This window comes from Podarcis tiliguerta, assembly GCF_965153285.1.
Source record: "Podarcis tiliguerta genome assembly, chromosome: 6".
Lineage (NCBI taxonomy): Eukaryota > Metazoa > Chordata > Lepidosauria > Squamata > Lacertidae > Podarcis > Podarcis tiliguerta.
In genome coordinates this window covers 29154942-29177327 of record NC_139539.1, presented here as the reverse complement: position 1 = coordinate 29177327, position 22386 = coordinate 29154942, and the positions used below count along the sequence as shown (strand labels likewise).

The window sequence follows — 22386 nt, the reverse complement described above, 5'->3', positions numbered from 1 at the left end:
CTGGAAGGACAGATTGTGAAGCTGAGGCTCCAATACTTTGGCCACCTCGTGAGAAGAGAAGACTCCCTGGAAAAGACCCTGATGTTGGGAAAGATTGAGGGCACAAGGAGAAGGGGACGACAGAGGACAAGATGATTGGATAGTGTTCTCGAAGCTACCAGCATGAGTTTGACCAAACTGCGGCTGGCAGTGGAAGACAGAAGTGCCTGGTGTGCTCTGGTCCATGGGGTCACGAAGAGTCGGACATGACTAAAGGACTAAACAACAACAAGGGGCTAGGTGAGCCTTTCTGGGGAGAGCCTTCTACAAGCGGTGAGCCACCGCATAAAAGACCCCGTTCTCATGTTGCCACCCTCTGGACCTCTCATGGAGCGGGCACAAGAAGAAGGGCCTCAGAGGATGAAATGGTCGGTTTTATTTGGGATGCTTTTTCTTAGCGTCTGCCAACAGCAGTAGCAAAAGCCGATTTCGTCTACCCAGCGGTGCAACAAGTGGGGCTTACTTCCGAGTAAGCATTCCTCGGATCGCGCTGTAAAACTCCGGCTGTTACTTGAGGGTAAACCCCAGTGAAAACTCCCCTAAAGAAGGGAAGGGAGGTGCCGATGCGGCGTCTGGAGCGCACATGGCCCGCCGACTCAGGCCGCCCCCCCCCCCCGCTCCTCCCTCCTCCAAGGCAGCCCTCCTCCCCTTCGGTTCCTACGGAGGGAGGAGCCGCGTGACGTCACGGCAGGGGCGGGGCCGAAGCGGAAGGGCCTAGCGCGGCGCTGGCCGCCCTCGCCGCCTCCCCGGCTGCGCTCCCGTCGTGGCCGCGCCGCCTTCGTCGCCCCGAGTAGCACGGAACAAAGGGAAGGAGCCGCTCCGGCTGCGCGATGGTGGGCATCCCGGGAACCTCCCAGTGTAAGGCGCGCCTCTTCTTCCCCATTCCGGGGGTTGGCGGGCCCCTCCGGCTCGAGCGAGCGAGCGCCGTCCCGCCCGGGAGAGCTGCCCCCGGGGCCCGGGCGGGGAGGGAAGGAGGACTTCGAGGGATGGGGCGCTTTCCTATTACAGTTCCGTTATGTCTTTCCCCTTTCCCCTTTCTCCTTCTCCCAAACTCCCTTCTTGCAAGCGCTTCTTCTGCCTTCTCCCGTTCCCAAGTCAGATCCTCCTCGCCTTCCCCTTCCTTATCACGCTTTTCCAAGAGGCTTCTTGGCTTCCCATCTGTGGTTCCTCTTCCTCCCCATTTCTTACTCCGTGGGCTTCTTATCTTCTGCAAGGTCTCGGGATGCTTTTTTCTCCACCACTCCAGTAGTATTTAACCTGGGGCCTCTTATGCTTCTCTTACTCGCATTTCGCTTATTCTTCTTAATTTCATGTACGGTACTGATCGTTTCATTGGGATTTAGAAGTGGCGCCTTCTGGAGGAGACCTTTAATTTCTTTCCATCTCCCTCTCGCTCTCTGTGCAGCTTTATGTGTGTGTGGTGTCCGTTCGTTCCATAATAGGGGTGGTGGTAAGGTTTGTCTTAAAATAAGTTATGTTTTTGAGAAATTTTAACCATTCCCCACGCCCCTGACTCTTAAAGACTAGTAAAGCTGCCCTTTAGTACTTTGTCTGCAATTGAAAGGATTGTTGCTTTGTTGTGATAAATAGCATACATAATAAAAGATGATATTTTCTTTTTTACTATGAGTGCATCCCAGAATTAGAAAACTGGATTGTTGTGGTGTTCTATATAAATCTGTATTCAGTGGAACCCAGCCATGTGTGCAGACCCAGCCGATGCAAAGTAGTTAACTAAAGTTATCATGGTAGCATAATTGGGTAGAATCTGCATGTTTTTGCAAATGTATCCTTAGTATACAGAAATTGCATATGTCCTTTGGGGAAAGAGAAAGTATATTCATCACTGTACTGCTCGTCTTAATATAAACTGTAGAATGGCTTTGCAATAGAAGTCATTAGAATAAAGTAAAGTGTTAGATCCTGGATGTGGGACACACACAAGAAATGTGTTCTGCTTACAGTGCTGTTTACACTGTAAACCTTACTATCTCATGTTATGGGTTAGGCCAAGGCTCTGATTTTTAAAGTTTGAATGTCAGGGATGGGGAACCTCTGGTCCTCCAGCAGTTGATGGACTCCCAGTCCCAGTCCCATCAGCCCTAGCCAGCTTGACTAATGGTCAGGGATGATGGGAGTTGTGTCTATGGGATGTCAGGGGTGCAGCTGGCCCCCTAGATAAAGTAAAACAGTAGAAATACTTAACTGACCAATTCACAGCTGTTTTGCCCCCTCCAGCAAAAATCCTGGCTACGCCCATGGTTGTGTCCCTTCAGGTGATGTTGGGCTACAGCTTCCCCATTGCTGATGTATATGGTTACATTAAATAGTTTTTAGTGGCTCTCTGTGTATATTGAGTGTGTATGTGTGAGTTTGCACTACTGAGGAACCGAAGAAGGTCAGTGAATGTGCAGTTGTGAAGAACAGGCAGGTAGGAAGAATACTCCTTGGTTTGGAAGGAACATGCATGTTGTTAAATGTTTTAAGGCCCAGTGTAGAATTGGGGGATATACATCAATATGTTTTGGGCCTTCCTCTTGATCCTTTATCTTTGTCCCCTGCAGGAAATTGCTGAACTAGAATTTATCAGTAAACATGAAGCTATTTGCTTAGGTCTCAAGTCAAATGAGTGCTTTTATTTCTCCCACTACAGGTGCTAATAAGCATAACAAATTTAGGAAGATCACCTGTTATGACTTTGAAATAGTAGCTGTGCATATCTTGTATGCCAGGGTTAGAGTCGATGCCAGACTTTCAGGATCTACTTTGGTTTTTGGTTTTTTAAACCAGAACTGTAAGATCCACCAGGTAGACCAGGTGCAAAATAGTGGTTTGGGCAGGCAAACATGCTCATAAGAATGAAGGAATAGGGTGACAAGCTCAGCCCGTGAATTCACTCCTGGTTTTCCCCAAGTGTTATCTCTTTCAGCAATTTTTTAAATAGTTTTTTTTTTAGTTTTAGTTTGTTAGTTTTTGTTAGACCATTGGAGTCAGAAATCCTTGCCTGTCTACTGTAAATTGCCCAGAGATTTGCCAGTACATTGACCCCAGCTCTCCATGCACTCCTCTTGTATACATTTAAAGTTGCATAAAATTGTCATAAACCCTCATGCACACATGCTATCTGACAGTTGATGGTAACACTTCACACATCTGAGGAATGAGCTCTAGTCCATGCAAGTTTATGCCACAGTAAATCTGTTTGCCTTTAAGGGTACTGCTATACTCTTTGTTTTTGCTACAGTAGACTTAACACAGCTACCCCTCTGGAACTTCTTAGACACATTCCTAAGCACTGCTTTCTGCAATGCATTTTCAGTTCAGTCAAGTCACATCTGTTTCTCACTACCTTGCCTGTTCTGTCCCAACATCCACAAAAACATTCCCATTTCTGTTGTGGCTTGCTTCACCATAGTGTTTTTCTTTGTCCAGTATTCTGATCCATATGGTTTGAAATACCCCCCCCCCCCGCCCTGTGCTATGCAGGAGAAATGTGTGCAAAGAGAATTCAGAGAATGGTAGTAAAAGACGAAGTGTGAGAGAGCCAACCATCTCTTTTTATCAGCACATTTTCTTTTCAGGTTTGTGGGTGCTCCTATTATCATCCTAGTGAATTCATTTTACTTAAGGTGTGCATGAGTACTTTGATGTTACTCTGTAACCCTCTTTGTCACTCTTTTTGCACCATGGCTGCATTTTCTATATTCGTGTGCTTTTCACATGAATTCTAACAGTTTTATTTCTTGTTAAAAAACGGTTCTCTCCCCTGTCATGAGGCTTGAGGCTCTCAGAGGTCTGATTATGCGCCAATTTCTCTGTGGCATAGAGGTCTGGCTATTCTCTAGTGTTTTGTTTCTGTTGGAAGCAAGATAGTGAACTTAAACTGTGGGTTTGATCCAGCCCTTCCTGTTGACTAGCAGATGGTTCCAAGTCTTCTTCGATAACCCCAGAAATATCTTCTGCAAGGGCCATAGCCTAGTTCAGTTTCTTAACCAACGTATTAAAAAGTGTATCTGCAAATGGTTCTAAGATGTTGGTGGTGCTGGTGATGATTATAATAATGTTTAAAAATGCCGCAATCCCCCGAGTTGTTGCCAGTGTGGAGCTCTATTTCTCTGTGTCATTTGTGTTGGGTGAGGCTGTGTACATCCTGGATTAGTGCTTGGAAACATTGGTAGGCTGGATGAGGGCTAATAAACCAATTCTGACAAGTCAATGGTCCTGTGGCTGAGGGCTTCCTAAACCTGGTCAGAGGTTTTTCAACCTTTTTGGGTCCACGGCTCCCTTGACCAACTACATTCTTTCTGCGGCACCCCTGTGGGACTCAGGAGCCCCATTATGTCACCCCTTGCCTGCAGAGCTGGCAACCTCCCACCCTTTTTCAAACACCCTCCCTTCCCTCAGCCTCCTCTCTTCTCCCCTCTTCTTGGGAGTCCTCTGGGCAGCTGCAGCTGTCGCCCCTGGTCTCTGAGCTGCCCCCCCCCCCGCCCCAAAGAGAGGTGCCTCCTGACACTGCCCCACAGGGGCCTGGGAAGCACCCCCTGGCCCGCCCATGAGGCTTCCAAGGATCTCAAGGTGGTATACATGATTCTTCTCCTCCCAATTTCATCCTCACAACAACCCTGTGAGGTAGGTAGGCTAGTCTGAGAGACTGTGACTGGCCCAAGGTCTCCCAGGTCAAAGTCCAGTGCTCTAACCATTATGCCACACTGAACCTTGAACTGAACAGAAGTTGGGAGGTATGTTAAGCTAAGCTAACTTACCCAAAGCTATCTAATCGGCTTCAAAGCAGTGTGGGAATTGGAAATTCGGTTTCCTATATCGAAACTCAACATTCTATCTTCAACAGACTGGCTTATTTATGAGCCTTTTTCTGATGACTTATTACATTGTAGTTTGGAAGAGATATGGGAAAGTATTGTCTTCCCTTAAGAATGTGGGAGTAAGTTTGGAAGAACAAAGTAAATGACATTCTCTTAGGAGATCTAATTCTTGATTACAATGAATCCTTATGCACTTGAAAAGATAATGCCCCTGGGCTCTGAATACTGTCCTTTGCAAAATATTCAGAAGAATATAGAGGAAGTTGAAATGTGTCTCACTTTGTGATGGTTGTGCTGATTGTAGGAACAGAACCATAGACTTAAAGAGTAGGAAGGGACTCTGGGGGTCATCTAGGTCAGAGTCAACCCCCTACAATGCAGGAATCTCAAGGAACTGTCTATCCCTTGAATAACAATTTGTGGTTTAGATGCAGGACCATCATTAGGATCTAACTGTGTTCTTTATTGAAGGAGATTGGCTACTTAAGCACAATAAGGTTTTAAAAAGGTGTTGCAAGTTCCTTAAGTGGCATGCTGAGTTCAGGATTATACCTTTCTTGGGCGGGATGGAGTGGGGAAGGGGTGATGACCATCTCCAGGGTTGGGAAACTGTGATGCTAATTGCGAAAAGTCCCTGAATTTCAGTGGGTCTACTCTGAGTAAACCTTAGTTGGATAGAACCCATATTGTTGAATTATTTATAAGAAAAGCCATTTGATTTCTTCTGCTTTTCGGCTGTCTTGTTCTTTCAATCCACACTCCAAAAACTGTGAAGGCTGTCAACTCTTTATAACAGAAGGTTTAAGTCCTATGAGTAACAAAGAGCTTCCCATTTAGCACTTAGGCTAAATGTTGCTTACCTCTTGGTAGCCATTTTTCTAAACCAAAAAAATGAAACTTTTTCTGGAAGGATCTTTATTCCAAACTGTGATCATTTTGGTCAGTGCAATCTGCTTTTAAGTATATATAAGGTTTAGCTGAAGTTATAATTCTAACTCCAGAAATTCAATGAGTGTACATTATAAGTAGGGGTGTTACTTCAACTTCTAAGATCTAATAGAGTCAATACATTGAGTTCATGCAGTTCAGCTGCTTGACCTGCTCATATTGGTTCTGCGCTAAGATAAACCTATTGATTTTAACATTTTGTTGGTATTGATAAGGTGGGGAAAAGAGGACTATTAAACCTGGCTTACAGTTCAAAGAGCCAAAATATCAATTTTGTACAAAGGTCTTGTCTTCTGTAGAAAGGAGCAGCAATCTGTACTAGATTAATATTCTTTAGATCCAGGAATATTCTTCTTGAAAGAACAGGACTCCCTGATCTAGCTATGGTTCCCCAGCAATGACCACTCCTGGATACAGAAGATCTGGCCACAAGTTAGTCATCCTCTTGTAACATCCCATCTGCATAGCTGGCAATGTTTTCCCCTTTTTAAGGGAAATTCCCTTATTCTGAATAGGATTCCTCACAAGAAAAGGGAAAAGTTGACAGCTATGCCCATCTGGGTTATTGCAATGTGTTATATATAAGGCTGCCTCTCAAAATGGGTTGGAAGCTTCAGTTAGTGCAGAATGCAGCCACCCAAGTTTTGACTGGCACGACATGCTTGGCTCACATCTTGCCTGTTTTCAATGAATTTCACTGACTGCCCATTTGTTCCTGGTCCCAGTTCAAAGCCTGGTGCTTAACTATAAAGGCCTAAATGGCTTGGGACCGTAGTACAGTGGTACCTCAGGTTACATACGCCTCAGGTTACAGACTCTGCTAACCCAGTTAAGAACTTTGCTTCAGGATGAGAACAGAAATCATGCTCTGGCGGCGCAGCAGCAGTGGGAGGCCCCATTAGCTAAAGTGGTGTCTCAGGTTAAGAACAGTTTCAGGTTAAGAATGGACCTCTGGAACGAATTAAGTTCTTAACCTGAGGTAATATTTCTGGGTTAGCGGAGTCTGTAACCTGAAGCGTCTGTAGCCTGAAGCGTATGTAACCCGAGGTACCACTGTACTTGAAGGAGCAAATCCTTCCATACCAACCTGCCTGCATACTAAGGTCTTTGACAAATAACTTTGGCCCCATCTGTACTATACATTTAAAGCAGGGTCATACTAATCTCAACAGTTCTGGCTTCCCCGAAAGTATCATGGGAACTGTGCAGTTTGTTAAGTGTGCTGAGAGTTGTTAAGAGACCCCTCTTCCCCTCGCAGAACTGAAGTTTCCAGAGTTTCCTGAGAAGAGGGGTTGATTTCCCAGGATTCTTGGGGGCAGGGGTGATATGAATACTGCTTTAAATGTATAGTGCAGATGGGGTCTTTCTCTACATAACCATCTCTGCTGGAGATGAGGCTTGCATAAAAGGGGCTGTTTCGGTAGCGGTGTGTCCACCATGGAATTAAGTATGTGCAGAACCAACTTTGCTATCTTTTAGGTGTTGGGTACCCACTTTTTATTATTCATGCAAGCATTTAAAAACATTTCCACTATTTTAGTTTTTTTTAAATACTTTTGTAATAACCTCCTCCCTGCTACGTCTGGCAAACTATCTTGAAATATGTAGCATTTCTTTTTATTTAGATTTATATACTGCCCTGCCTCTGGTAACAATTTCTTGTTCATTGCAATAACCCTGGTCGGTTGCCAGTATTCTCCTTGGAAATTGCAAACTGCATTGGGCAGGTTTGGGTTTTACAGTACTTCTAAAATGCTTAATTGATTTCAAGCAGTATAAAATAATAGCAGATGCAAGGTGGTGGGGGGAGATTATTTGCCTAGGCTTCCTACTAAAAGTTGATTCAGGGAGGTACAGAAAGGAGCAAGTGAACCATCTATTCCAACCCCCTGCAATGCAGGAATCTCAACTAAAACATCCATGATGATGAACAGTTGCTCTGACTTTGGATCTCGGCACTCCACCTACTGCCATCATAATATTATCTTACTGGGTGTTGGATCTGAAATCTAACTGGCAGATTAAAATGTTAGTATTTTCCATTTCTCCACTGATCCTTTAAGAAGTAGCTAGCTTGAGTAAATGTTTAGCATGCTTTACTGAGCCTAAATGTTTCATCTGAAATACAGTGGAGAAATCCTCCTGGCACTCTGAATGCCAATTTACAATCTCAGCAGAGCTGTCTTAATGTTGGTCTTTATTGAACGATATACAGTATGTTCACTCGATATCATCAATGTGTTCTTCTGCTCCTTGCTTACTCCATTTCTCTTTATGGTGTCTTAGGAGGTGGTGGACTGTTCCTTCATTGCCCTGCGGCGAGCTCGATACACTTCACAGGAAACACTGACTTGGTTCACATACTGTGCTAAGCTAAACTATGGCTTATTGCAAACCCGAATAAATAGGTTCCCAGAGAGGAGGTGATGGCTGCTTTGCTCCTCCCTGGTGATCCTGCTGCCCTGGACTAAGCCTTTTGGAACAAGCAGAACACGAGCTTAATCATCTTCTCCCAGTTTCATCCTCCAGCAACTGGTATGCTGAGATGTAATGCCTCACACCCCTGATACTGGAGGTAATATATAGCCACAAATGACAAGTGGCTATTGATAGACAAATTCATGGAGGATAAAGCTAATTCCTTTTGAAAACTGTCCAAGTTGGCAGCTATCACTGTATCTTGTGGTAGCAAATTCCACACTTTATTGAACCTCATCAAGGCTGTGGACTAGCTCCTGGCTGGCAGACTTTTCACAAACCCCATGGAAGCTGCATTAGGTTTGCCAAAGGAAGCGTGAGAGATAATTATTCTCCCCTCTCCCCTTTCTATTCTGTCACACTTGGAAAGGTAACAGTACCCATTTCTCCCCCCCCCCTTGTCTCTTAAGCCATTTCCATGTGTGTCTCTGGGCTCTGGGGCCTAAAGGGTCTTGCCTCACCTCTTTTAATCCTAGAGCAGACCATAATACTCTCCAGGGTGCAGAACTGAGCCTTATCTGGTGACATCACTGGCTTTTCTGGCATTCCAAAAACCGAAACAGTAACTTGTGCTAAGCTTGTTTTATCTCTGGCCATGTTTTTTTGATTAAAGACAAAGCTCGGTAAATATTTTTTAAATGATTGAATTTTGAAACTATGGAAAACACATGTTGGTAGTTGGACATGCTGAACGCCATGTGCGATCAGCCCCATGCCCTCTTTGTGAGCTTAGGGGTGTGAATGTAGATCTGAGAGCTGTGGGTGACAGGTTTATCTGGAATGATTGGCAAGGATTTATAAAGCAAGAGGGGATTTACTTACTTATGCACCCCCCCCTCCTTTCCTCTTCCCCTCCTTTCCTCTTATTCTCAGAAAAAGGAAATTGGGATCACATTAAAGGCCTAATTGGTTTGGCTCCAGCAAATAGCTCAGCGGCTGCCAAACAGTTAATTTATTGTGTGAGAGTTTGGCCATGTGTTGAACAGCAAATTTGTCCTGAGCAAAAAAGATCTTTGTACACTGTACATGTATTCATTCAACAGACCCCCTTTTTACAAGTGGACTGTTGCACAGGCCACAAGGGAAATGTAAAAGACAATACCTGGGCCTGTTTTACATAACACTTATAATCTGACAAAACCCAGTCTTTCAATCTTCAGCGAGGCTTGTCTGAGACAGCGGGCAAGTAGTCACGGTCTTCTTGAGCCCTGGGCTCCTTGGAAATAGACCCTTTTCAAACAGGTCAAAGGGATGGTGATTCCATCCAACTAGCTTAGAGAGAAGATTTATGCTGCTGAACCATTTATAGGTTGCTTGTTCTTTGGAGCAACTTCTGATTCTGACATGGATTTTGACTGAACAGTTGCTAGAAATTCACTGGGGGAAATAATATATCTATGCTGAAAACAACAGGATTCTCCAGGCTCATGGCAGAGCCAGGTGGAGAGATCCCCCACCCAGCTCCTGCTGGGCATTTTCTCTCAGAGTTATGAGGGAAAGGGGAATTGGAATGCACTCTTATCTGGCTGGCTTCCTGCATAACTTTGCTTTGTTCTTGCCAGCCATCCTGTACTTATGACTGGTTGTGGTGTTGGTGTGTGCTAATGTTAGGTTGCAAGCAAGAGTTGCGTTCTGTTGGATCTATTCTCAGTGTCTGATGCCACAGAATTTTGGAAGAAAGGCTCAAAATTTCGCAATTGCTCTAATTCATGCAACCCCTATGTACATAAAATGTATTTATTTAGCTTAGTTTTCAGCATTAAAACACAGCCACCTGAAAATATATTTATTTCTCGTTTGCCTGTGGATTGGATATTGTGTTGTGGAAATATTTCCAAAGTGCTAAATCATGTCTGAAATGTAATTTATGTTTTTTTTTACTGGTGAACAGCTAACAACATTATGTTACAAGGCTGCTTCCAGAAAAACTGAAACTGTATCTTTGCTTCTGAGCTCTATAGCATTTGTGTGTCAATGGCCATTTACCCTTAGTTTGGCACAACTTTTTAAAGATCAGTGATCTGAAAGTTCTCAGGATTATACGAGTTCTTTAAAGCCCACGAAAAAGGCACTTGTGGCTGTGGCGAATAGGAACTGGGATTTGGAACTGTGTGGCAGCGTATTTGACAATCTATAGTTGCATCTGCGTCATAGCACTGCTAGAGTGTGTCATGAATTTGTTTGATACTCAGACTCAGTGGGATTGCTTAGCAGATGTAGGTCTGCCTACTTTCAGTGGAAATTGTGTACTGCCCATTGTGTGTGGTGTGGCACTTCAGATTGTTTGGAGCAGCTTCTGTGCGATTCCCAGATGGTCTCTGTCTTAGCAACTCTCAGAGCCAGGCTTGTATAGCATGGGTAGGCAAACTAAGGCCCGGGGGCCAGATGTGGCCCAATCGCCTTCTAAATCTGGCCCACGGACGGTCCGGGAATCAGCGTGTTTTTACATCAGCGTGTTTGAACCCTTTTGTTGGAATACTAGTCATCTTAAGTTGAGCCGCTGAGGCAAAATAAGCCCCTAAGACTTATATCTAATGAAGCCTTGATTATCAGTATTTTGTTCAAGTCTGCTGAATCTGGAAGTCTCAGTGTTCTTACGAAATCATTAAAACGTTCCTCCCCTCCCCTGTTTCCTCTGGAGGTGCTGTTACATTAGCATTAATGTAGCTAAATGCTAATGTGGCTGGATGCTAACCATCTTTTGTGGGGAACTGTAGGGAGGAAGATGAGATCAAGCTGTTGAACTTCTTTGTAGGCAGGCAGATTTTGCTGAAGGCCACCTGGGGCTGCCACATGTTCTTCTGACACACAGGCTGACACACTCAGCATGCGCCAGTTTTTAAGTTTGCAGCAACGCCATGCAGAAGTCATTTCTTTGTCCAGAAAGGCTGAGAGTGTTTTGAGGCAAGCAAACTGGTGATCAGCAGCATTCACACATAACAGTCCTCTCCGAACTTCCTCCTTTGGTTCTACTCCAGAGCTAAATGTAGTAAATTGCAATTAATTTCAATTAATTAAAAGGTTTTAATGTTCATGGCTGAAGAGGGGGGGGGGGAAACAACTTGTGTGGTCAGAGAGCAACCAGGTGTAATGCTTCTACACCTGTGAATCTTTGAGAGTTGCTTCTTAATGGGAGTTTTTACGGTGACAAGTTATATTCTCGAAGTCAGGAATTTCTTCAGATTCTTTCCTCCATGCTCTTGAAAAGAAGGTGATGTATATGACCAAAAAAATCCCCAGCATTGAACAGAAACAACTGTCTTGGTAAGTAATAAAATGAAATCAATAAAGTAAAAACAGGATTTTAAAAAAGATGCCAGAAACCTGTCTCCTCTTGCCAGTTGTGTTTTCTGGCCCAGATGTTAAACATCCCAGTTGCTTAACTTTGGAGAAAGGAAGAGACATGCATCAAGCTTGTTAATGGCAATGCCAGCAGCGTTCATGCCCCTGCTTCCCTTTCTACCAGAGCACTGTTGTAGATCTGGCTCCCTTTAGGGTACAATGCTTTTTAATTAGTGCTGTGCCGCTGTAATGCATTAATGAATCAATTGATAAGTTGTTGCAATTGATCGACTAATTCCTCCCCCCCCCAGCTGTATTTAAACAGCATTTTTGACAAGAAATGGGGAAAAAGCTTGACTAATTATTTGCAAACGCTAAATGGCTTATAGGAGATTAGGAATGGCATATGGAGCCTTTCACTTGGAGGTCACTGGTTCAGCTGCAGCCCAGGTTGGCATTGATGAAGTTATTACCATCTGACAGCTGTTTACTGGCCTGTGTGAAATGAATGGCTGGTTTTAGTCTATTTCCTATCGGACAGGTGTCCCTGCCACAGTTGGTCCCCCTACTTGGCAGTCTCTGCGGTGATACCAGGGATGATTAGGCTGCTCAAGCTGGGCACTCCTTGGGCTCCTTGAGGCAGAACACTCCAACTGTAATACTGGTGCCATCTGAGGCGTCACAGTGCTAGACTGTGCTATGCTTGGTTTTGTGCTGTCAGAGAGCAGTGTGGGCCTTGCACACTTTTGTAAAAGACTGAGGAAATGTTTACTTGAAATAGGCAGTGAAATTGCATGCCACGAGTGCAAAATCGCTCGGAAGTCAAGCAACTTTATCCTCAAAAGTGCATAAGCCTGTTGGTCACAGTGGGTCTTCATGTGCTCAAGAGGTTCCTCCTTCCAGTAATCTCCAGACCATCAGACGGCTGGCTAGTAGAGGATGCCATGTGAGCTGCAAGACAAGTCTTTTCCACAGCCTCCACTGCCACATGGTAGGGACTATTGTATGTTCTTACCAGTGTTCAGAGTGAGACTTGTGCCTCTTGTTCTCCCGTCTTGACCCAGCCAAGGAGCTTCTCAGGCTCCAAAATGCCAGAGAGGACACTCAGGAGCTCGTGCAGAGTGCCATTGCCTGGTTGTTATCAGAGGCAGCAAGGTGCGGATCATATAACCCTGATACTCCAATTTTTGCACTGGTTTCCTATGAGATACCTGGGTGGTGGCATGCGAAAGGGCATTTTTGGTACTGGCCACCAGATATGGAACTCTCCCATTTTTCCCCTTTGGTTGCCCCCACTTCAGCTGTTTTTAAACTTACTGTAAACACTTCTTATTCTGCCATTACTTTGGGCTGCACAATTTCCCCATGCTCATTCTGCTGCTTGTTATGATTACTTTGCAAAGAAGTGGATTTGATTGTTTTTGTAAATTGCATCGTTAGGTGGCCTGTCTCTCAAAAGCAGCTTACCCATTATAATTAAAAGGCTGGTATGAATGAGGAAATGCTACTGTAAACACTGAAGGTGAGAGAAGGTGCAGGAGCACTTTTTTAAAAAAAGGCTATTTAGGAAATACTGCCACAAAGTTGCCTGGGTCACCAATGGTCTTCAAGTTGCCATGGGTCTGAGTTGTAGTTATATTGTATGGTTGCCCTACCTATACATTTTACATGCCATAAAGGCTTGTCATTTGAAAGTTGTTGTGTGCTAGAAATGCTAGTTTCTAGTTTGTTTGATATGTATTTAGACCTGCTGTTTGTTTTAAAAATATAGAAGTACTGTAGTTTATTTTGCAGGTATCTGCATCACTGCTGCAACAGAACTGTTGTGTTCTGTCAACAGATAACATTCATATATATATATATCATATATATATAATATAATATAATATAATATAATATAATATAATTAATATAATATAAATATGTGTATGAGAGAAAGATTGAAAGAGTTATTGAAACAGGATGGTGGTGTAAGGAAGGTCAGCATGCAGTTACTGACACCTACTTCCTATGGGGAAAGGAAAGAGAATGGCTGCAGAGGAAAAGCGAGACTGGAGACAAGAGTGGCTGTTCCCCAGATCTATAAACAGAAGGGAGAGGTGGAATAAGGGCAAAGAAGGAAGGACGAAATGCACATTAGTTTACATTGAACTAAGCTAATGGATGGTGATGGTGCCAAATCCTCCCAATAAATTGCACATTAATTAATATCTCCTGTGCCAGCCACGCAGTCTGGAAGAGATCCTGTAATTCTCCTTTTGACCTCTGCTCCCTTCTCCCCTGGCCATTCTGGCTTTTGATTGGTTTCCTGTCTTAAGTGAAAACCACAACCTTTCAGGCCTCCTCTAAGGCAGAATGAAAGGCACATGGTGGTGGTGTAAGAGGAGCCCCTCGCAGTCGTCTGCGCTTGGGTGGGCGTGCTGGTCCTTCGTAAACTAATAGCTCCCAGCACTGTTGCTGAATCAGACTTCATGGAGCCACGAGTGGAGAGCTTGGAATGCCAGGCCAGGCACAAAAAGGTCTGTCTTTTTTCCTCCCCTGGCCATATTCATTCTCTCTCTCTCTCTCTATATATATATGCACACTGATATTTGGAGATACTATACAAATTGGGAGGTTGTGATCAGTGAAAGGATGAGAGGGAAGCATTCCAGTATTGAACCTGCAAATCAAATTTTTTTTGTTTGAATAATACAATATTGACTGCAAGGAGGATCACTGTGTAAATGGTTGGAAGAGCCCCTTAAAACCGATACTAACACACTCATAGCATAACAGTTTAATCCTGTACTTAAAGTCCTTTAAAATTCAATGGGGCTTCATCCTGGGTAAGTCAGTATAGGGTTGCATCCTAAGTTGGTTTTTGTTTAAATATAAATACAGGATCTGCTTAACAAAAGCACTGATCAAGATGTAATTCAACAGCAGTCTTCTGGCACCTTAGAAATTAGCAAATTCATTATGCACTACATGCATGAGGCGTTACCCTGAATACACAATTTGGGTTGTTTTTCCTAGTGGTGGGGGGAGAAGAGAGAGCTACCTTTATCTTTACTTTCCTTATTTCATTTTCTCTGGACTTTTTTTATCTATCATTCCCACCTCCCCACAATCATGCATATGTGTGCCTGCCACCAGATAACACTTCATGCCTCCAATGAAGTTGATTAAACGGTGGCACCTCTGGTTATGAACTTAATTTGTTCCGGAGGTCCATTCTTAACCTGAGCTACCACTTTAGCTAATGGGGCCTCCCGCTGCCGCCACGCCACTGCCGCACGATTTCTGTTCTCATCCTGAGGTAAAGTTTTTAACCCGAGGTAGTCTGTAACCTGAGGTACCACTGTAGTCCACAAAAGCTTATGCCGCAATAAATATGTAGGTCTCCTGGAGCCAAAACAGTAAAGACTAAGCACATTTACTTATTTGTACCAGTGCACATTCTGCTTCTCTTCTGCATTACAGCTCATGTGAAGACCATCCGCACACCTTGAAAATAATGTAAGGGAACCTTAGGTGTTATTTTTAATATGTGTGAAAAATGTATTTAGGTTTAAAGCTAAAAATCTGGAGATTCGCACCAATGTTATTGTGTCACTAGTAGTGAAGGCAGCTTGAAACTAGAATTTTATAATTCGTACATTCGAAACACCAAGCCCTCCAGTTGTCATTGGATTCTAATTCTAGGAGTCCAGTGGTGAGAGTTCAGAGGGGTTGTAGTGCCACCAACATCTGATTCTTCACTCCTCTCCTATCTTGTTCAGACAGCTATTCAGCCTTTTTGTTGCCTTGTTTTGTGGTTCCACAAAGGTATGAACTCCCTGTTGTCATGCATAACAAATTGCTGCATTGGAGTAATTAACCACAGAAGCATCTTTCTCACTACTAACATCCTCTCCCAAGTAAGGTCTTAAGCTGTTCATCTGATCACTCCCCCCACCACCCTTGATTTAGGCACAGGTGGGACTGAAGTTTGGAACTTAGTTATACAAAACTCTAATATTACATTTCCCTGTTATTTTTGTTTGTTTAACAAAATTTACACACCACTTCATTGTAGCAAAACCTCTCAACAGTTTACAAGATATTTATAAATTATGATTCTATCATCGTAGTTAAAAAGATTTATAAATAATTAAAAGTAACAGCAGAAAAGGGCAAAATATGTCAATGTTTGCATGTTGTCTAAATAAAGTTAGGCAACAAAGTATAAGGTTGCCTAAATAAAGAGTGTTTTAAGCTTGCACTGAAAAGGGTTGTAGAAGATAGGTTATTCATATATCTACATGAATATGCATACAGGTCTGATGAAATGAACTTTCTTGCTGTGAGCTCATCCAAAGAGGCCCTGTTTTATCTCCCTTGGATTATCTGAAATAGAGTAAATGTCCTTGGAAGTTGAGGCCTTTTTGATAGTGGCACCCAGGCTCTGCAAAGCCTCCCTTTGTGGAGCCGTTTGGTTCCCTCTGTGCTAAGTTTTAGACATTACTGCTATTTCAGAGGATGTATAGGATCAGTGATTTATATTCAGTTTCAGCCATGTTTGGAGTAGACTTGTAATTATTGCGTGTGACAAGATAGGTCCATCAATTTCAGTCAGTTTGCTCTTGAGTAAAACTTAGTTGGATACAACCCAATACTGTATTTATTTAATGTGTGGTTAGTTTTACAGGTCATCAGTTTTTTTGTTTTTGCTTTTTCTGCTGTTGTATTGTTGGCTGGCTTATTTATTTTTTAATTGGTGACAATATTTTTTCCCTTGAGGATTCTTATTGGACAGAAGAGTAGAACATAACTATCTAATTCAGGTTGCAATTTTTAATATTTCTCCTTTTCAAGTAATAGTTCAGGAGGTGGCTGCTTTCTTTCCCCATATCCTGCAGCTGACACAATTCTCTGGCAGTATCGAGGTTTGAGAGTAATTAATTTGTTTGCTGAAACTTCAAGTGTAAACTGATCCCAGTTTAATTAATGGTATCCAATATCCTAAGCAGTATGACAGACCATTTCCAAATTAAAGGTAAAGGTACCCCTGCCCGTACGGGCCAGTCGTGTCCGACTCTAGGGTTGTGCGCCCATCTCACTTAAGAGGCCAGGGGCCAGCGCTGTCCGGAGACACTTCCGGGTCACGTGGCCAGCGTGACGAAGCTGCTCTGGCGAGCCAGCACCAGCGCAGCACACGGAAACACCGTTTACCTTTCCGCTATGAAGCGGTACCTATTTACTGGTATCTACTTGCACTTAGGGGTGCTTTTGAACTGCTAGGTGGGCAGGAGCTGGGACCGAAAGATGGGAGCTCACCCTGCCGCGGGGATTCGAACCGCCGACCATGCGATCGGCAAGTCCTAGGTGCTGAGGTTTTACCCACAGTGCCACCCGCGTCCCATTTCTAAATTAATTTCCAAATTAAAACTGTTCAAATGTTGAACCAATGCCTGGAGGTGTGAGACAGACATGTTGGAGGTAGTCATATTCTAGAATAGGGTTCCAAACTGCTTCTTTCAAGGGGAGCACTTTGTTCTTTTCTATTACAGTGGTGCCCTGCAAGACGAATGCCTCGCAAGACGGAAAACCCGCTAGACGAAAGGGTTTTCCGTTTTTCAATGCGCTTTGCAGGACGAATTTCTCTGGGCTTGCTTCGCAAGACGAAAATGTCTTGCGATTCTTGCGATTTTTTTCCGCTCCCCACCCCCTTTTTCTAAGGCACTAAACTGCTAATAGCCTTTTAGCAGCTAATCCGCTAATCCCTTAAGCCTTTAATAGCCTCCAATAGCCGCTAAACCGCTAATCCGCTAATAGGGTTGCTTCGCAAGACGAAAAAACCGCTAGACGAAGAGACTCGCGGAACGGATTCTTTTCGTCTTGCGAGGCACCACTGTATTATTATTATTATTATTATTATTTTATTCCCATTTCACAGTTCCCATTTCACAGTTCAACAGAGGGTCAGTTAGCATTTATTCATTAGACCTTATTTGGCCTTCAGTAGCTGATGTAAGTAAAAAAAACAGCTCCTTTTCCCTTATGGGGTACCCAAGAGCCCATATCGAGTCCTTTTGTAAGTTCTCTATCGGTAGGAGAAAATAACAGAGACCACCCAGAGATTATTGAGAAGCAAAGCAGCTAGTGAGCCTGATCTTTATTAACTGTTGCAAGAGGGTGCTCCCCCACATGCAGGAGAGAGGAGGACCCAGAGCCATGCGTGCAAGCCCTTATCTAGACATTTTAAATTGCCCGCCCTGTAGTCCAAGACCACCCCCAGAAACATCATACATCACAGAAGGGGTGTAGCCCAAGACCACCCCCCCAGATACATCATAACTACATCACAGAAAAGGTGGTCTACAACAGAAATCTGAGTGTGTTGTTTATCTCCTGTCTGGCAAGTTACCTGATTGCATTATCTGGGTTTTGGCCACTCTTTTGTTATTATAACTACTTAATTCCTGAATCTAGGCCACAGGTCACAGGCTCACACCCTGTTCATATCTTGAATGTGCCCTTAAGACAGGATTTCTGAGGAAAGAGACAATGGGGAGGTTTCCCACTTTGACCTTGCAGAGAAATATTTGAGGTCAATTTGTTGAGGACCTAATCTGTGGGGTTTCAGACATTTTTATATATGACCTTAAAATTCTTCTAACAGTAGCCCTACCAAATCTTAACTGAAATGTAGTGTGGGGTGGCGATTCAGGAGTTTTGTTCTGAAGCAGTGAAATTGCTTTCTGAACACATGTGCTTTATTTGTAGAACCCTTACTGCAAGATGGTCCCAGCTATTGCACTGAGCAGGAGTCTTTTTGAATAGGTCAGTTTGTGTAGCAAATTATTCTTCAGGTGCTGGATCAGGGTCAGAAGTGTAAAAATGCCCCCTCAGCATTTGATTTATGTTGTTTAAATACTCACAAAAGTTATAAAGGAGAGACCTACTTGAGCTTGTGCTATGAGGGGAGGAGTGGCTATCTTACCACAGCAAAATTGACCCTGCATCCCTAAATCAGATCGCTTAAGAAACAGTCTGACAGCAGCTTGTTGTAAAAGTGTCGAGAGTATTCAGTTACATTGCACACTGTCTGAGTCCGTTAAAATCAATGGGGCGTGGATTTCATTGCATGCTTACTTGAAGTTAGGATATACTCTCCAATAATTGCATAGGGTTGCAGCTCCCCCCCCCCCCTTAACTGCTGCTGTGCTGGTATTAACATATTAATAGCATGCTGACTCATGCATACTGAGTAATTATACCTGTACAGGTCTTCCAATCTGAGGCATTCGTACTGAATAGAAGTTATTTCCCCAGGCAGAAAATACTTCTGGTCTTTCACAGGGAACCATTTGTGGACAATGTTTTCTATTTGTGGGCAGAAAGTGAGGAGAAGCTATCCCTTCCATGACTTTACACCAGACCTTCCTGTGTTTGCGGGGTTTCACTATCACAATGAGGCTTCTAAACATGTTTACCCAGTGCTCTTAAAACTCTACTTCACAATCCTTCACACCCCCTCTCTCAACACAGGAAGGCCTGAAGTGCAACTAGAATGGCCCGGGTCTCTGGAGATGGGGTTTTCATGCTTGCCCCATTGTGTTTGCCCGAAGAGGACTAATGATTCTTGCATTCCAAAGAAAGAGGGCAATAAAGGTGTATTTAAAGCTCATCAGCCAGGAAGGTGGTCTCTATCACTAGTGGTATGGATCCTAATAAATGTTGTAAGTACATCAATGGTACACCAATGTTGCCTCTGCACTGGATCATCTTATGCTTTAGCTTTAAAAAAAAGTGAGGGGGAGATGCGACAGGGAGGGGTGAAAGGAAGTGGGTACCATTTATCTCATGATATGGAAAGTCCTGTAGACCCCACAGCCTATTTATAGCATGGGAGGGCAAAGGACAAGCCCATGCTAGGCAAAGTGCTGGGAAGATGTCCAATGAGTGTTTGCTATTGCATTCCTAAATAATCTCCATGCCAGTGGCAGCATTTTGATAAATGCTAATAGTTAGAGACCTCTTTCCAGGGTAAAAGCTAGCATCAAAAGGGGAAGGGTTGTATGACAACATCACAGTTAACAAAAGTCAGCACAAGTTCAACTTTTGTGGAAATGGCCTGTGATAGGTACAGAAATTCTGGCTTAAAACTCGGAAACCACATCGAGGATGCAGATATGAATAGTCTTCTGTGCTCAAAACTTTGGTTTTCCTAGTTTGTTGCATGGAAATTTCTTACATGAAGAAAATAAAACAGCTTCAAAGCATTTTCCCGGTCATTGCAGGCAGTATTATTTCTTTCCACTGAGCTGTTGCTGTCTGGGTTGCAAAATCCTGGCATTGGCTGCTCCTTCTCCAAGCTGGTTTGCTGCCTCATTTTTTTTCCTGTGAAAAGCTTGCTGTGTTAGAAAGTTCATATGCCAAATGCCCTAAATCTGTTTCCTCTGTGGGAGGTTTGCTGATGAGGATAACCGTTTAGGACTGAATCGGACCAACTTCAAGCTTATAGGATCTACCTTTTGTTTTTCAAACTAGAACTCTAGGATCAGCCAACTGGAACTGGTACCAAAAATGGCAGCTGGAGAGGGGAGGAAGATTACAATGGATTCCTGTACCTTGTAAACCATAAATTGGGGAAACCTTGCTATAACAAGTACAAATTCATTTCTGAGTTGCTGCAGAACTCTTAACATCAGACCTAAAAGGGCACCAAGAGAACATAAAGATGTGATCACAAGTAACCAACCAAGTAATAATTACTATTTTATAGATGAGGAACATTGACGCTAGTGCAACTAGGCAATGCCATACAGAAAACTGCTGGAGTCCAACCCCCATCAGTCCCAACAAGCAAGGCAAGTGCCCAGGGCTGATAGGAATTATAGTGCAACAACATCGGAAGGAGCCACAGGCTCCCCATTCTTGCCATACACTAAGGACATTTATTCTCTAAAAGAGCCTGTGGTAATCAAGTAAGTGTGAATCTTTGAAGGGAAGGGTAAACTCACATAATTGTTTTTGAAGGCTGTTTCAGATGTTACTTAGGTATGCCACCTTCACAATTTGGAGTTGTGGCCACTACCAGCTGCACTGTGAGTGTACCTGCAAGACACATGTATTTGCCAGTGTGTGCATGTGTGTGCTCAAATTAAAACGTCTAGTAATTTATAGGTTCGTTTGGAAAAAGGAGTATGTGAAGCAGCCGAAAGAATCAGCTATCATGAAGGAGATGAGCCCATCACATTTCGACGGGCACATGAACGTTGCTCTTGAACCCTCAACAGCTGCCTGACAGGCAGAAATTCAACAGATGCAAGTGCTTTATTACAGCTCTATGTTGATGGAAGCAACTGTTGGATGGGGGTAGCTACTTAAGCTATTTAATAAGGAGCAATATAATTCCCAGTTTGCTTGAATAATCCAACTAATATATTCTTAGTGTGTTGCAGCTTCATATTTTTTCATATATGTGTAAGAATATAATACTTGTGTCAGAAAAAGAGGGCGTCTTTATTCTTGTGTGAGCAATTTTCCTGAAAAAAATGTATTAAATATTCACATGCAGTTCACGACAGCAATAACCAATGTCTGCTTTTTGACTTAGAATATGCTCTTAATCATTTTTCTCACACAGTATTCTTAACAGCACTGAAAGTAATTTATCAGGGAATACTATTTCTCTCATCCAAGATCTTTTTAAAAAAGGCCTGTGATACAGAGTGCTAGTGCCCATGTCTCCTATGAAGCCTCATTGATCACACTGGTGTGTGAATGCAGATAACAAGAATGTAGGATTTCAGCCCCATGCCATGTATATTGTGATCTCTAGAAATCTGGAGAACTTGGGGATATTGCTACCTTGTTGGGAGTTTTTCTGTTCCTGCTTGTCCACAGGGTTTTTAAGCGCTCTGGTTTAGCTTTTGAAAATCTCTTCAGCATCCAGTAGAATGATTTTGACTCTGGGAATTTTAAACACCTACTTTTTAATCATTGGCATACATCTTTAAAAATATGGAGGCCAAATCATTCTCATTCATGACACATTTTCTGCAACAGTTCAAGAACCACAGCAATATGTACTAGGCAATTAATTGAAGGCTTTTCTGAGGCTGCCATCTGAAGCACACTTGCATAACTTAAAAAACCATGTGACTTCTTACTGGCTTTCCCCCTCCTTTGATCATTTCTTCCATCTTGTGAGAATGCTTGCCTTATAAACATGCACTTCCTGTGTTGGGGATTCGAGATTTAGTTTAGCACTCCTGTAACATCAGAAACCTATCACTCTCCCCCCCCCCGCGCTGCTGCTTTCTAATTGCTAACACATGCCACATTTTGTATTGTTGCAGACCCTGTGGCCAAGATATGAGAGACAGTTTACAGGGAAGTTTTACATGCTGTTGGAAAGCTTCAGAAAATTAATGTGCTAATTTATCAAACAATTTCTCCAAATTCAGTTTAAAAATAAATAAATCAAAACTGAAAGTTAAGATGAAGCTTTTGATGAACACTTCAGTAGTCCGGTGAGAGGTTTGGAGGATAACCAGATTGGTCTATATTACAACAATGACAACAACAGCAACAAGTCTTGTGGTAGCTTTAGAGATTTAGCATAAGATGATGGCATAAGCTTTCAACAGACAGGGCCTATTTTGTCAGATTCCTGAAATAATTGCCCAAGTTAGAAGCCCCCTTTGTACTCCACCTATACTAAACACATTCAGTTGAATGATGGGGAACTGTGATTAATGCAGATTTCTTGATGTGTGGGGAGGACTGTAAGGACTCTCAGAATACACTTATAACTGTCCTTTATATATTCCCACTCAGAAAG

At 43.1% G+C, this 22386-nt stretch overlaps 1 protein-coding gene across 4 annotated transcripts in view; it reads left to right on the top strand.

The window, feature by feature from the left end:
* The first annotated feature begins 694 nt into the window (after positions 1–694).
* The window catches only part of CBFA2T2 (CBFA2/RUNX1 partner transcriptional co-repressor 2), a 68344-nt gene continuing 46652 nt past the window's right edge, over positions 695–22386 (top strand). Inside the window, exon 1 of one of the 4 annotated variants that reach the window (XM_083444008.1) lies at positions 695–897. In XM_083444008.1, coding sequence (XP_083300134.1) covers positions 870–897 — 28 coding nt within the window. In that variant the 5' untranslated portion in view covers positions 695–869. The remainder of the gene's footprint in view (positions 898–22386) is intronic. The other 3 variants (XM_083444010.1, XM_083444009.1, XM_083444012.1) reach the window with 3 other exon arrangements.